This window comes from Zingiber officinale, chromosome 2B (assembly GCF_018446385.1).
Source record: "Zingiber officinale cultivar Zhangliang chromosome 2B, Zo_v1.1, whole genome shotgun sequence".
NCBI classification, from domain to species: Eukaryota; Viridiplantae; Streptophyta; class Magnoliopsida; order Zingiberales; family Zingiberaceae; genus Zingiber; species Zingiber officinale.
The window spans coordinates 94104563-94118985 of record NC_055989.1 but is presented as its reverse complement, the minus strand read 5'-3'; the positions used below and the strand labels follow the sequence as shown (position 1 = coordinate 94118985).

Sequence of the window (14423 nt, the reverse complement as noted above, 5' to 3'; positions counted from 1 at the left end):
GCGCCTGGAAGGGTTCCGGACGCCCTGGGGGGGATACATTTTATCCCCTAACGGTCGGATCGAGTCAAAACTCGATCCTGTTGAAAAGTCGATTCTGGGCGCCCGGAAGGGTTCCGGGCGCCCGGAGCCCTAAGGTCAACTTAAATTGACTTTTCGACTCCGGTTCAGCTCGTCTCGATCTAGCTCATCTCGGTCCGGGTCTGTTCGCTCCGGCTCCGTTTGCTTGGGTGATCTCGGCCTTCCGGAATAGGGCTCACCCGAACCCATGTTCCGGCCTTCTCCTCGAGCAGCCTTCATTCCCGGTTTCTCGTCCCAAGAACGCCGCGCACGTTCTTCTCGTCCGCCGGTGTACTCTTCCGCGGTCACCTCGTCCCTCGGACGCACCGAGCCCGTCGGCTCTCTCCCCGTGCCGTCCTTCTCGTTAGCCGCGTCTTCCGCTCGACTTCCTGTGTCCCTAAGCTCCTGCACACTTAGACACAAGGGTTAAACAACGCAGGACCTAGCTTAACTTGTTTGATCACATCAAAACACCTCGGGGTTCCAACACTTTGTACCTCGGTCACGAAATCTGGCAAGGACTGTGCTTTGATCGCCGAGCGGGGTTGGTATTGGATGTCGAATTCGCTCAGCTCCGTCGTCCACTTGATGAGTCGTCCGGATGCTTCAGGGTTCAGGAGTACCCTTGCTAGCGGGCTATTCATCATCACAATAATGGTGTGCGCCAAAAAGTAAGGGCGCAACCTCCGAGCGACAAGGACCAGGGCGAAAGCCAACTTCTCGAGACCAGTGTAGCGAGACTCAGCATCCTTTAAGATATGACTTAAAAAGTACACTGCTATTCCTCGTCGCTCGACCTTACTAATGCTGAGCCCATAGCATGCTCAGTTGAAGATAAATAAATGCGGAGCGGCTCACCTACGGCTGGTTTTGCCAACACGGGTAAGGAATTCAAGTAAGTCTTCAATTCCTCGAATGCCCGATCGCATTCCTCGTCCCATTTAAACTTGATGGCTTTACGGAGAATCTTGAAAAATGGCAAGCTCCGGTCGACGGTCTTAGAGATAAACCTTGACAGAGCCGTTATCCGACCGGTGAGACGCTGTACTTCTCGGAGATTTCTGGGAGGCGGCATGTCTTGCAATGCCTTTATCTTGCTGGGGTTCGCCTCTATGCCCGCTCGGTCACAATGTAACCCAGGAAGCGCCCGCCTTTTGCTCCGAACAGGCACTTCTGAGGGTTAAGTTTGACGCCATACCTCCTCAATGTTTGGAAGGTCTCCTCCATGTCCGCGTAGAGATCAGCCGCCCGGAAGGACTTGATGAGTATATCGTCCACGTACACTTCTAAGTTGCGTCCGATCTGCTCCCTGAAGACCTTGTTCATCAGACGCTGGTAGGTGGCTCCGGTATTCTTCAGCCCGAACGACATTACATTGTAGCAGTAGGTGTCGTCCGTCTTGACGAAGCTAACCTTCTCTTGGTCTTCTCGGGCGAGCGACACTTGATGGTAGCCTTGGTATGCATCCAGCATGCATATCAGCTCGCACCCGACCGTGGAGTCCACCAGTTGATCGATCCGGGGCAGGGGGTAGAAGTCCTTCGGGCATGCCTTGTTCAAGTCCCGGAAATCGATGCAGACTCTACATTTGTTGCCCGGCTTGGAGACCAGAACCACATTCGCAAGCCAACTCGGGAATTGCACCTCCCTTATGTGGTCTGCCTCTAGAAGTTTTTCTACCTCCACCCGGATGATTACATTCTGCTCCGCGCTGAAGTCCCTCTTCCTTTGTTTCACCGGTCGAGCATCCGGCCGGACGTGAAGTTCATGCTGCGCTACGCTAGGCGAGACCCCTGGCAGCTCGTGGGTCGACCAAGCGAAGACGTCGCGATTTCGCTGTAGGCATTTGATCAGCTTCTCCTTCTGTTTCTCCTCCAGATCGGATGCTATGAAGGTGGTGGCCTCCGGTCGGGAAGAATCAATCTGCACCTCTTCCTTTTCTTCATAAACCAAAGAAGGTGGTTTCTCGGTTATAGTATTTACCTCGACCTGCGGTACTTTCCGAGCGGACTTGGCCTCGGCTCGGACCATCTCCACATAACATCTTCGAGCGCCCAGTTGATCTCCCTGCACCTCCCCTACTTGATCTTCCATCGGGAACTTGATCTTTTGGCAGAAGGTAGAGACGACCGCCCGGAATTCATTGAGAGCCGGTCGTCCCAAGATCACGTTGTACGCCGAAGGAGCATCGACCACGATGAAGGTGGTGGTCCTTGTCCTTCTGAGTGGCTCTTCGCCCAACGAAATAGCTAGCCGGACCTGGCCGACCGGCAAGACTTAGTTACCCGTGAACCCGTAGAGGGGGGTCGTCATTGGCAGGAGTTCAGCTCGGTCTATTTATAGTTGGTCGAAGGCCTTCTTGAATATTATGTTGACTGAGCTGCCTGTGTCAATGAAAATACGGTGAATAGTATAGTTAGCTATTACCGCTCGGACAATCAGGGCATCATTGTGTGGGACTTCGACTCCTTTGAGGTCCCTGGGCCCGAAGCTTATCTCGGGTCCGCTCGCCCTTTCCTGGCTACAACAGACCGCGTGGATCCTCAGCTGCATTGCGTGTGCCTTTCTGGCTCTGTTGGAATCTCCACCGGTCGGGTCTCCGGCGATGATGTTGATCTCTCCCCGAGATGCGTTGCCCCTATTTTCCTCCTCCCGAGCGGAAGGTCGAGGTCGTTCGTGTGATGCCCGATGGTGAGTTCCGGGCTGATGACGATGCTGCCGCTCGGGGGATCTCCTTTCTATCTTTTGAACGGGGCTCCGTTGTCGATGTTGCCGGTTTGGTGAAGGCGATCGGCGGCGGTAACTCCTTGGCACGGGGTGAGCGATGGGAGGGAGGCTCCGATAGTCACGGGTGTTGTGAGTAGCCGACTGATGGAGTGAACAAAACATCGGGGTCCATACCTTCCCCCTGTGCTTGGGCCGATCAGCCGCGACTTACTGGACGGCGTGCGGCCGAGCGTGCTGATGAGGACGAGCGGCTTCGGCTCGCGGTCCTCTGGGTGGCTGGTGACTGATGGGCTGCTTCCGCTCGGCGGAAACTGGTTGGTCACTCAGGGCTTCTTTTCTTCTCACCGCCTGGGCTTCCTCCACATTGATGTATTCGTTGGCCTTGTGCAGCATGTAGTCGTAGTCCATGGGCGGCTTCCGGATGAGCGAGCGGAAGAAGTCACCGTCCACGAGCCTTTGCGTGAACGCGTTCATCATTGTTTCCGAGGTGACCGTTGGAATGTCCATGGCCACCTGGTTGAAGCGCTGAATGTACGCTCGGAGCGGCTCTCTCGCGCCTTGTTTGATGGCAGACAGGTTGACGCTTGTCTTCTGGTGGTGCCTGCTGCTTGCAAAATGATGGAGGAACGCCGTTCAGAATTCCTTGAAGCTTGTGATGGATCCGTCCGGCAGTCTCCGAAACCACCGATGCGCCGATCCCGAAAGCGTGGTGAGGAACACTCGACACTTCACACCATCTGTGTATTGATGCAGAGTGGCAGTGCTGTCGAACTTACCCAGGTGGTCGTCTGAGTCGGTTGTCCCGTTGTACTCCCCGATCGCGGGGGGCGCGTAATGCTTTGGCAGCGGATCGCGAAGAATGGCGTCTGAAAACTGCCGGTTGATCCGCTCGGGTGACGAATCTGTTCGAGGCGCCTTTCCTTTTCTGACGTCCCGGACGGGTGCTTCGTCCGATGAAGATCCCTTGTCTTGATTGACTTGCGCTACCTCCGAGGGCGTCTGAAGCAGAGCCCGATGAAAAGGTATCGGGGCGGGTGACACCCCCATCTGAGTGCCGACCGACCCCTTATTTTGCCCCCATATCGAGAGCTACTCCTGCCTGTCTTCAAGCGGCGCTCGGCCCCCCGAGGCTGATGTCGCCTATTGCGCTGCCCGCTCGGCCTGAGCTTTCTGCTGCTGCTCCACGATTTTTGCTGCTCGCGCTTGGATGAGTACTTCGAGCTCTTCGGGAGAGAGCATTACCAGAAGTTGACGTCCAGCTTCTTCCATCTTCTCGACTCGGATTCAAGTAAAGTTCCCACAGACAACGCCAATTTGATCCTGTCCGAGCGCTGAGTCGACGGACGCTGGGGACGTGGCACGCTCCGCTGTCTCCGACGGGTGGCGTAACTTCTCCGACGAACCTGCAAAGAAGCCGAGCCGGGAGAGGTTTCCGGCGACGGCCCTCCGACACTCAAGTCAGGCAACGAGAGAGGCAGCGTAATGTGGCTATAGTAAAGAGTTGCGCATACCTTCGTCAACGTCTGGAGTTCTTATATAGGACCCCGGGGGAGCACGGGCACGCTCCCCGATACATGCATGCTTCCCCAAAACATACCTTAACGAGCCTGTGTCAGAAAAGTACCTCTGGCGCCATTCCGTAATCGCCCGAGCATATCCCGGATGTGACGGTGGAAGCTTCCACTGTATGATCCGGTGTACGGCTCGGCCGCCAACTCTGCTGCATGTCGGCGGCAGACGTCTCGAGGCTGATGTTATCCTCTGTCTCCTTTGTCCTCTTGCGATTCCTGTCTGTTCCAGGGCCGGGCGGTTCGGCCGCTCGGCGAGCATGTCACTTCTACCTCGGTTGTATGCTCAGATGATATTGCTCTTGCCTCTATTGCCGGGTGCCACGGCCGAACGGACATCCCGCTTGGCCTTAAAACCTTTTTACCTTGAGCATCGGAAACCCGACCCCCAGTCGGGTTGTCTTCATTCGGTTCGGGGGATTCACGGCCGGTCATCCTGCATCGCCCAGTCGGTCGGCCATAAATGTCCGATCGGTCGGCCTGCTATGTCCGCTCGGGGTTGAATCTCTTGACCTTTGACCTCCACGTGTCGTTGACTTTCCGCCCACTAGGGTCCCCCGTCCTTATCACCGGATCAACTAATTTTATCATAAATTTATGATGAATTTTAAATCATTAAAATTCATCCTTAAAATCATTTTTTTAAAGAATAACATTATTAGAACATTAATTGTTCAAAGAATATTATGGTATAGTAAAAATGACTAAAAAATAATATAATAATATAATGAAAACTACATAATCCGGTGATAAGGAAGGGCCCGTCCGACAGAGGGTCAAAGTCAAGGTGATCAACGCCCTCATGTTATCGTCCGATCGGATAACCCACTTGCCCGATCGGAACAAGGAATATCTGATCCGACATTATCACAACTCGGCCATGCACTGAGCTTCCAACGCTTAGAAAACCGAAGAATTGGCAAAGCACACGCCGAGCGGCTATCTCGCTCGGACATATATCAGGTCGCGAAACCAGCAAGGCGGATGCATGACCGAGCAGATGACATTCAAACACGGCTTCCCGCTCGGAATTACAGCGGAGCCCGGACAGTGGAAGTTCGGTCGAGCGGCCTTCCCGCTCAACCCAAGGACAGACCGACACCTGCATGGATAAAGGTTGGCCGAGCGACCCTCCCGCTCAACCCAGTAGCAGACAAAAGGAGAATTTGCCAATATCCTTTTGGGAACCCGTGCCGCCTACAGACAGCATGGTCAGGCAGAAGATCATACAACGGAAGCTTCCACTATCTTGTCAGAGATATGCTCGAATCGTTAAGGTATGATGTTAAGGATATTTTACTGATATGTCTTTTCAGGATAAGCTTTGAGAAACGTGCACGCGCGCTCCCGGAGCCATATATAAAGAGCCTCGAGCTTCAACGGAGGTATGCATATTCTACTGTAGTCACTGTTACTCTGCTGCTTTCACTCCACATCTTTGTTTTCATACCGCCGATGATTGACTTAAGCGTCGGAGGACCAACGCCTGGGAACTACTCCTTGGCTCGGCACTGACGTTTTATGGCTGTAGGTTCACGTCATTCAGAGTCTTCACACGGTCAACGGGAACGTCACGTCCCCAGTATCTACCGCCTCGACTTTTGGACAAGATCACTACATGTTTTGGATTTGCCTAAAGAGATACAGATTGAAGAAAACTGTCCTCCTACATGTTAGAAGTATGTTTTAGCAATTGTTGTTGATGGTAGCCCTATTAAAATGGGTAAATATTGAAGTCAGTCCTGCACGAAACAGAACTTATCTCCATTGTTTAGTGAGTCGTGGCCTTTAGATTTCCTCGTTTTGACTATTTTTTTCATCGAACTTAATAAATTAAATCTTAACTTTTTTCTTTGTTAATGACTCTTAGAAATCCTCATTTATCTAAAAATTCTCATCTAGAGGTAGATACCTTTATATTAGAGGGTTTCTAGTTTGAAAATATCACCTCTCAAATGTCCTTGTCTCACCTCTACGTCCTTTGTGATAAGTTCATTGCTGAGAGTGTGAGATTTGCCATCTCTATGCTAGTAGTTTTGATAGTTTAATTTGAACAATATGTTTAAAAGAATTTATTTAAGGATAGCCAAATAACTTGATCATGATTTATTAAGTTGAGAGTAAAGTACAAATAAAATAAGGTTGATTTGAAGCTTAAAAGTGAGTGAAGAGTTTAAATAGGATCAGATACATGGAGGTTGGTGGAAAAACCTAGTGGCACTGGGCAGTAAAAGTTACATTAATGCTAGACAATGGAAATCATAACGAGACTAGGTAATAGAAGATCTAGTTGGAAATTAGATAATGAAAATTATAATGAGGCTAAGCGATGAAAAATTTAATTGAAAAAAATTAGGTCTAAGGGTAACACAACTGGGAAAGATTGAAGTGTTAGGGAAGTAACTCTAAACACCCGAACTTCATGTTTTACTTTGTTATTTACTTATTTATTTTTTACAGGAAATAACAGTTGGATGTATGATTTTAATAAAAGTTTAATATAAAAAATTCATATAATACATATGAATAAAAAATGAATTTAAATTGAGACTTTCTATTATATGTGATTACAAAAGAACACTGAGAGATTTTAGAAAGTGAGAAGTGTCATAATTTTTAACACGGAAGGTCTCTTTAGTATTTATTAAAATCTAAGGATTTCTTTAATTTGTAGCCATTTTTAATACTCCTTTTTATATTAGTCCCCTATCTAACTGTGCTTAGAGGTAATTATTTTGCAAGATACAATGATTCAACCATGTTTACCAGCATTGATGGAACATGACGAACTGAATAATACCTGAATGTTATCACTAGGAAGAGTAGAGAAAAGAGATTAGCAAGTGCGGAGTTGTTTGCTAAATGATTCATCGAATATTCAATTTAGCAAGTGCGGCGGAAACTCGATTGAGTCCGTCCAACTCTCCGGCGACTCCTCTGCCCCTCCTCCTCCTCCTCTTCCCCAGTTTATTATCTGCAGCTCAGCTGCTTCGCTCGGAGCGTAGAAAGGAGTACGAGTGGAAGACGAAACAGAGGAGACCAGAAACGAGCGCAAAGGCATGGAACTGCAGCCGGCCTGGATCGCCGGAGATGCGCGGGCGTCGTAGGCGCCAAACTGATTTAGTAGGCCCTCCGGCGCGCCCAGCAGCAGCCGCGAGTAGGCCAAGTAGTCGCTTACTGCGGCCGCACCCGGCATCGGGGGATCAGCAGTGGCGGCAGCGGAAGCAGAGGAGGAAGAAGGCGGACGGAGGCGGACGTCCTCGGGGAAGTTGAGTTTGGCCCTGCTGCCGCGGAAGCGGAGCGCGGCCCTGTCGTATGCGCACGCCGCGTCCTCCGCCGTCGCGAAGGTGCCGAGCCACACGCGGGCGGCCTTGTGCGGGTCGCGGATCTCCGCCACCCATTTGCCCCACGGCCGCCGCCTCACGCCCCGGTACTTCATCCGCAGCGCCGCCCGTTCGCCTTCTTCTACGGCGGGCGCCGAGGGAGCGGAGGAGGTACCTACCATGGCAGCCGGAGCAGGCGATGGTATCACTATCGGCGGTGGTCAAAACCAGAATCTATCGTCAGATAGAAGTAGCAATCACCATGCAGATTAAAGTAATTAAATATATATATAATTAATTACTTATTTATATATTACAAAATTTTAGATGAATAAAGACAAAGTTGATATAATCCAAGTTTGTTTTGATGAAATGATATTGATCATCTTCTCACAGATTCAATAGCATAATTTGTTTGTATCTTGATTTTTTTCCCCCAATCAGTTTGTATTAGGTCATCAGCAATTACTCCCCCAAACAAGAATCTTGGCGTCACACTGAACAAGAGGACAAAGAATGCGAATAAGAATCAAACAATTTAATTAATTGCAAAAAAAAAAAAAAATCTAAAGTTGAACAGAGGATCTACCTGAATAATTTTGATTTGCGTAAGTTACTAGAAGAGCTTCAGCGGATGTCGTGAGTCAACGTCGGCACCATTTCCGTAAACGCCTCCCAACCGTGAGTCGTCCTGCAGCTTCGCCTGCGTGAAGTGAAGCCGTGCAGAAGCTTCTTGTTTGTTGGATCGTCTTCTATCTTTAATCCAGTCAAATGGCGTCTCCTTTCCAACTTAGCAAAGTCCATGCATCGCTATTAATGATATTAATCAGTTAATTAATTATTTTGTTTGCCTAGTTTAACAATTATTAATATGCAATTTAGGAGACGTCATACCTAACTTAGTACCTAAATGATGCATCATATTTTAATCTTTAATCAACCGTACACTTAGATCGATACTCATTTGACTAATTTGCTTTAATCACTCCATTACTGCCCAACTAACGTAACATTTGAGTGAACCTTGTAAAAAGTTTTGACCAAAAGAACAAAAGGCAACGTAAACAAACATAAATAAGAAAAAATAATTAATGATGTAAAAGTCTAATAATTTTTTATCTATAAATTAATAATTTAATTAAATTATATATTCCTTTAGAGATGTATAATATATTAATATGTCTACATGATATCGTTTTCGAAAGTATTTTCTAAATCACTTTCATTGTTTTTTAATTAGAGTTCGGCCAAGTATTTTTTTTTTTTTTCACACAAAACTCTCGCGTTGAGACTTGAAAGTGATGAACTAGTTTGGTCGATTTCAGTATTTCACTTTTCCACTTCGAGTTAGGCGCTTCAATAAGTGCCTTCTAATCTCAATTTAAATTATAGGAAAATGCCTGCCGAATTGAATTGACTAATATGTTTAGCCCATTCAAATTAATCGGGTCATTTGGACCAATCAGCTCATTTGGATTGATTGGCTAGCCCGAGCAAACTTGGTCATCCGAACAAATTAGATTGCTCAAATTGAATGGCTGAAACGAGTGACGAGACCATTTAGCCTACCAACTTCATCAACTTAACGACCTAATCCAATTGATATGATCAATCAACCCAACTAAATCGACTCAATTGGCAAACCTGATAGGTATGACTGGCTTGGCCAAATCAATGACCCAACTAGAGGAGTTGCCCCTAGCTTAACCCAATCTAACCGACCCAATGTCCCCTGATTTGATCAAATTACTTTGCTACCCAACTTGAGAGATTGACTCGATCAAATCACATATAGCCCAATCAACCAACCCTATATCCAGCTTGATCAGTCGACCTGGCCCATCCAACTCACTTGGATTGGCTCCCTAGACTGCTTGCATCGTTTGTTCGCCGAGTTGGCCAAATGACTTGGCCTTCTCATTGTATTTGGGCACGACACCATTCTCAAAAGGATGAGTTTGCATTAAAAAGGGTAAAAACTTGAAGAAAAAAGAGCATTTAATTTCCTAACTTAGCAAGGAAAATGGCTTACGCGTTGGTAATTTATATTAATAATTTAACTCAGATTTTTAATAAATTATAAGTATATTAAAATTAACGTATTTATGGTCTAATTACTTTATTAAATGTACATAAGTTGATAGATCTGGAGGACCTGATACTAGATTAAAATTAAGTTAGGTTCGCAGGACCTAATAGCAGGTGCAAAGTCTAGATAGGTCAAGGAGTGACCCAATATCATGCAGGAAGTCTGATTGGGTCTGAGAGACCTGACAACTGGTTAAAGTCCAGTTGGGTCTGCAGACCTGACAACTGCCGGAAAGACCGGATGAGTCAAAGGTAAATCAAGCGACTGCAGTTGGTAAGTAAAAGGTAAGCAACTGGAAGAGAGATCTAGTAAGAACGTATTCCTGGTTGAGGGAACAGTAGAAGTCGGTCTAGCTTAGGTCCATTTGGGAAACCTAAGCTGAGACCTTGACTAGATCCTGGTCTCGGGGAAACATGATCTAATTAATACTGCTACTATATTGCGCTAACTTTATTTTGCAAGATAAACATATTTTGGATGTCTGGACTAACTCCTTTTTGTAGGAAAGAAGAGGGTGAAAAAGAGTGGTTCAAGCGCCTGGACCAGTTTTGCCCGGATGGGTGCCTAGCCAGGCACCTGGGTGGTCTGAGCGCCCAAAGTTGGTCCAACGCCCGAACCAGAAAATTTATCCAAAAGATGAGTTGAAGCGCGTTGACTGGCCGAACCTACATCAATGGTCTAGGCGCCCAGAGGGGGTCCGGGAGCCCGAATGTGGATAAACTTCGAGGATGAAGTTTCGACGAGAGCTCGCCACGTCAACACATTCAAGGTGCTCGGGAAGGGATCTAGGCGCTCAGATGGGGCTATAAAAGCAACCTTCGACAAGCAACTTCAGAACATCAAGTGCTACGACTTTCATTCCTGCGCGTTGCTCCAAAAAAGCTCCTATGAAGTTATAACGCTCCTTTGACAATAAGCGATCAAGTTCTCCTTACTTTCTTTGTTGTCAATAACCTTTTTTTAGTTCACTTGTATTTCATTACTGTATTATTCGAACTATTAGTGGATTACCCAACGAAAAGTACTCAACGAGTGCAGACCTTAGAGTAGGAGTCGTCGAAGGCTCCGAACCAAGTAAAAAATTACTTGTGTTAGCGTGTGCTTGTCTTTTTCTTTATTGTTTCCTTCTCCTTAACTTTTTATCCACTGCATATTCTCGGCTTTCGATAAAGCGATGATCATTATTCACCCCCTAGCATCTTTACAATACAACAAGTGGTATCAGAGGCAAGTTGGCTTTGAATTAGTGCAACCACCAATTAGGCAGGGGTGACTTTCAAACTTTCTATTAATCTTTCTTTTCAGTTTTGAGATTTTAGATATAGTCAGGTGCAATTACCTTTTTTGGACAAGTCTTCTCGCCTCTTTCTGCAATATCTTGAATTGGTGCAAAACCAATCAAGTCTTTCTTTTTTTCCCACACTACTTATCCCAAGACCAAGTCTTAGCAATATTTTTAAAATTTTCTTTCAGAAATTAATAACCCAAAATGAGAGATACAACATCGTTCGTCCCCCCTCTTCAACGGGGGCGACTTCCCGTATTAGAAGAAACGGATAGAAGTATACATAAAAATTAACATCGATCAATGGTTCACCATCCAACGAGGATATAGGGTGCCGATAGATAAAGCAACTAAAGTACCCCTCGACCTAGAAAGATGGAATCCGAAAGATAAGAAAAAGGTCCAGATTGACTCAAAGGCAATGAACACAATCCAGTGCAAACTTACAAAGGAAGAATTGAACTGTGTTGACCGCACAAGAATACGAAGGAGCTGTGGGATAAGTTAGTCGAATTACATGAGGGTATGACTGATTCAAAGGTAACCAAGAGATACTTACTTTTGAATAATTTATTTAATATTAAAATACATAATGGAGAAATAGTTACTTAGCTACATGCAAGAATCAAGGATATTCTGAATGAGTTCTACCTAATCGGTTACCAACTAGAGAACATGGATGTAATCAGGTATGCCTTGAACTCTTTTCCTCGAAATGCACTGTGGGCATCTATAGTAGATGCCTATAAATTTTTGAGGAACTTAAATAAATTAAAATCAGATAAGCTATTTTGTGAACATAAACTCCACGAACAGGCTAACTCAAAGCAGGTCGAGGAAAATGTGGTTTTCTTACAGGTCCATCAAAAGAAACAATAATTAGAGCTCGAGTCAAGCTTGAGTCAGAAGATGAATCTAACTCAGAAGCTGACAAAGAAGAACAACTAGTGAACATAGTCAAAAAATGTTCACTAGAAGAAAGAACAACTTCACAAAGGACTTATAAAAGGTAATTAGTAATTTATAACCTTAAGTGAAAACTAAAATTAAATACCTTAATTCAACCGAATTAAAACTTTAAACTAACCTAATTTAAGTCATTCAAATTACCAATCAATTAACTCAAATCTCAATTAAATATTATCAATCCAAACATAAACATGTTAAATAAACTTACTTTGAACTTAACTTTAAATTAATAAAATTTAGTAACTTAAGAAAAAAAACTAAAAATGTGCACAATAGACTAGAACTCTTGTTATCAAATAAATTTTCAAGTGATTTACAAATTCTAGGAAAATTATTTACTTATGTTTTCTAAAAAAATTTCATTTTTCTAGTGTTGTAAAATTATTTTGGCATTAGTCTAGATTAAACTCATAGAAAATATGATTCTATAGATCAAGGGAACGAGCATCTCACAAACATACTAAGTATACCTTGATTGTGTATTCAAAAACTTAAAATGATGTGAGATGCGTAGGCCTTTTTCCTGGACTTCAGATGCTTATATCAGTGCATCAACATAAGTCTGTGCGAAAAATATAAAAAGACATTGATCAAGTTAAGTAATCCTTTTCAGTAAATTTCTAATTAGATATTATTACTTAACTTGACTAATCAAGTGAACACTGTTATCTTCTAGTAGATAGTTAGTAACTAACGGTTAGACATGTACTAAGGATATTGGTAGTTGAACGATTATTTTTAAATAAATATATCAGATTCAGGGGAAGGATCTAATTTCAAATCATTAGTCAAAAATTTTAAAATATTTACTTGAGAAATTTTTCTTGAAAAAACTTTTCCTAGAAAATATTTTGGAAAATTATTTGCTTTGAAAAATACATAATTTTGAAAGTTTTTAAAAAATCAGACCATTTTTAAAACTTGGGAAATTATTTTGAATCCGTACTCTTAAAATTATTTTGAAAATATTTCTTACTTGAAATTTTTTGAAAACATTTACTAAAATTTTTTTGAAACATTTATCAAAAAAAAATTTGAAAGCATTTTTTAACTTTTCTTTAAAATTATTTTGAAAATCTTACTTAGAAAATGCTCTTAAAAAATATTTGTAAATTTTTTTTTTTGCTAAACTTAACTTTTGTTCAAACCTCTCCCTAAGTACGATACATACAAAGTGTTTACTTTCAATTATATTTTTGTATTAATGTTTAACATTACTTATCCCATATTATGTCTGTCTTTCTTTTACCTTAGATTTTTTTTTTTTATGAATGTCAAAGGGGAGGATAAGGGTTAATATAGAAAAAGAATAAACAAACTTGATCAAGTAAATCAAATTCAAAACTAACTTAGATTGTTTATTTGCATTTTACATATTGTCTTTCAATATTATTTTTTTTCTAACTTTAACCCAGGTTGTTATTGCATCAAAAAGGGGAAGATTATTGGTGTAATTTGCACTAATGATCTAACTTAGATTTTGATAAATGACAAATGGATTAAAGTTAGAGTGTTTATGGTCTAATTGCTTTACCAAGTGTGCAGGAGTTGACGAGTCTAGAAGACCTGACACTAGGCTGAAATCCAATTAGGTCTGCGGGACCCGATATCTGGTGGAAAGTCCGGTTGGGTCTGCAGGACCTCACAACCGACCGAAGTCCGGACCTGACAACTAGCAGGAAGACTTAGTGGGATAAAGGCAAGTCAAACGAATGCAGTTGGTAAGTAAAAGGTAAACAACTAGAGGAGAGATCCAGTGAGGACGCGTTCCCGGTTAAGGGAACAGTAAATGTCAGTCCAGCTTAAGTCTATTTGGAAAATCTAAGCTGAATCTTCACTAGATCCAGATCTCGAGGAGATAGGATCTAATTAATAATACTACCTTATTGTGCTAACTTTATTTTGTAGGATAAACATATTTTGGTTGTATGGACTAATTCTTTTTTTGCGGAAAAGAAGAGGGTGAAAAAGAGTGGGTCGGGCGCTCAAAGTTGATCCAGGCGCCTGGACTAGTTTCGCCCGAACGGGTGTTTGCCTAGGCACCCGGGTGGTCCGAGTGCCTGGAGTTAGTCCAGACGCTCAGACTAGAAAATTCATCCAAAAGCTGAGTTAGAGGGCGTCAACTAGCCGAATCCACGTCAACGGTCCAAGCGCTCGGAGGGGGTCCAGGCGCACAGAGGTGGATAAACTTCAAGGATGAAGTTTCAACGAGAGCTCGCCAAATCAGCATAATTCATGCACCTGGGAGGGGATCCAGGCGTTCGAATGGGGCTATAAAAGTAGCCTTCGACCAGCAGCTTCAGAACATCAAGTGCTACGACTTTCATTCCTACGCACTGCTCCAAAAAAGCTCCTACAAAGGTATAACGCTCCTCCAACAATCGACGATCAAGTTTTCCTTACTT

At 44.3% G+C, this 14423-nt stretch overlaps 1 protein-coding gene across 1 annotated transcript; it reads right to left on the bottom strand.

Annotated features, from left to right (window-relative positions):
- Positions 1 to 7072: 7072 nt before the first annotated feature.
- LOC122049296 (ethylene-responsive transcription factor ERF096-like) lies at positions 7073 to 7928 on the bottom strand. The gene has a single exon (XM_042610695.1). The coding sequence runs from the start codon at positions 7855 to 7857 to the stop codon at positions 7231 to 7233; it is 627 nt and encodes a 208-aa protein (XP_042466629.1). The 5' UTR covers positions 7858 to 7928; the 3' UTR covers positions 7073 to 7230.
- Positions 7929 to 14423: the final 6495 nt, after the last annotated feature.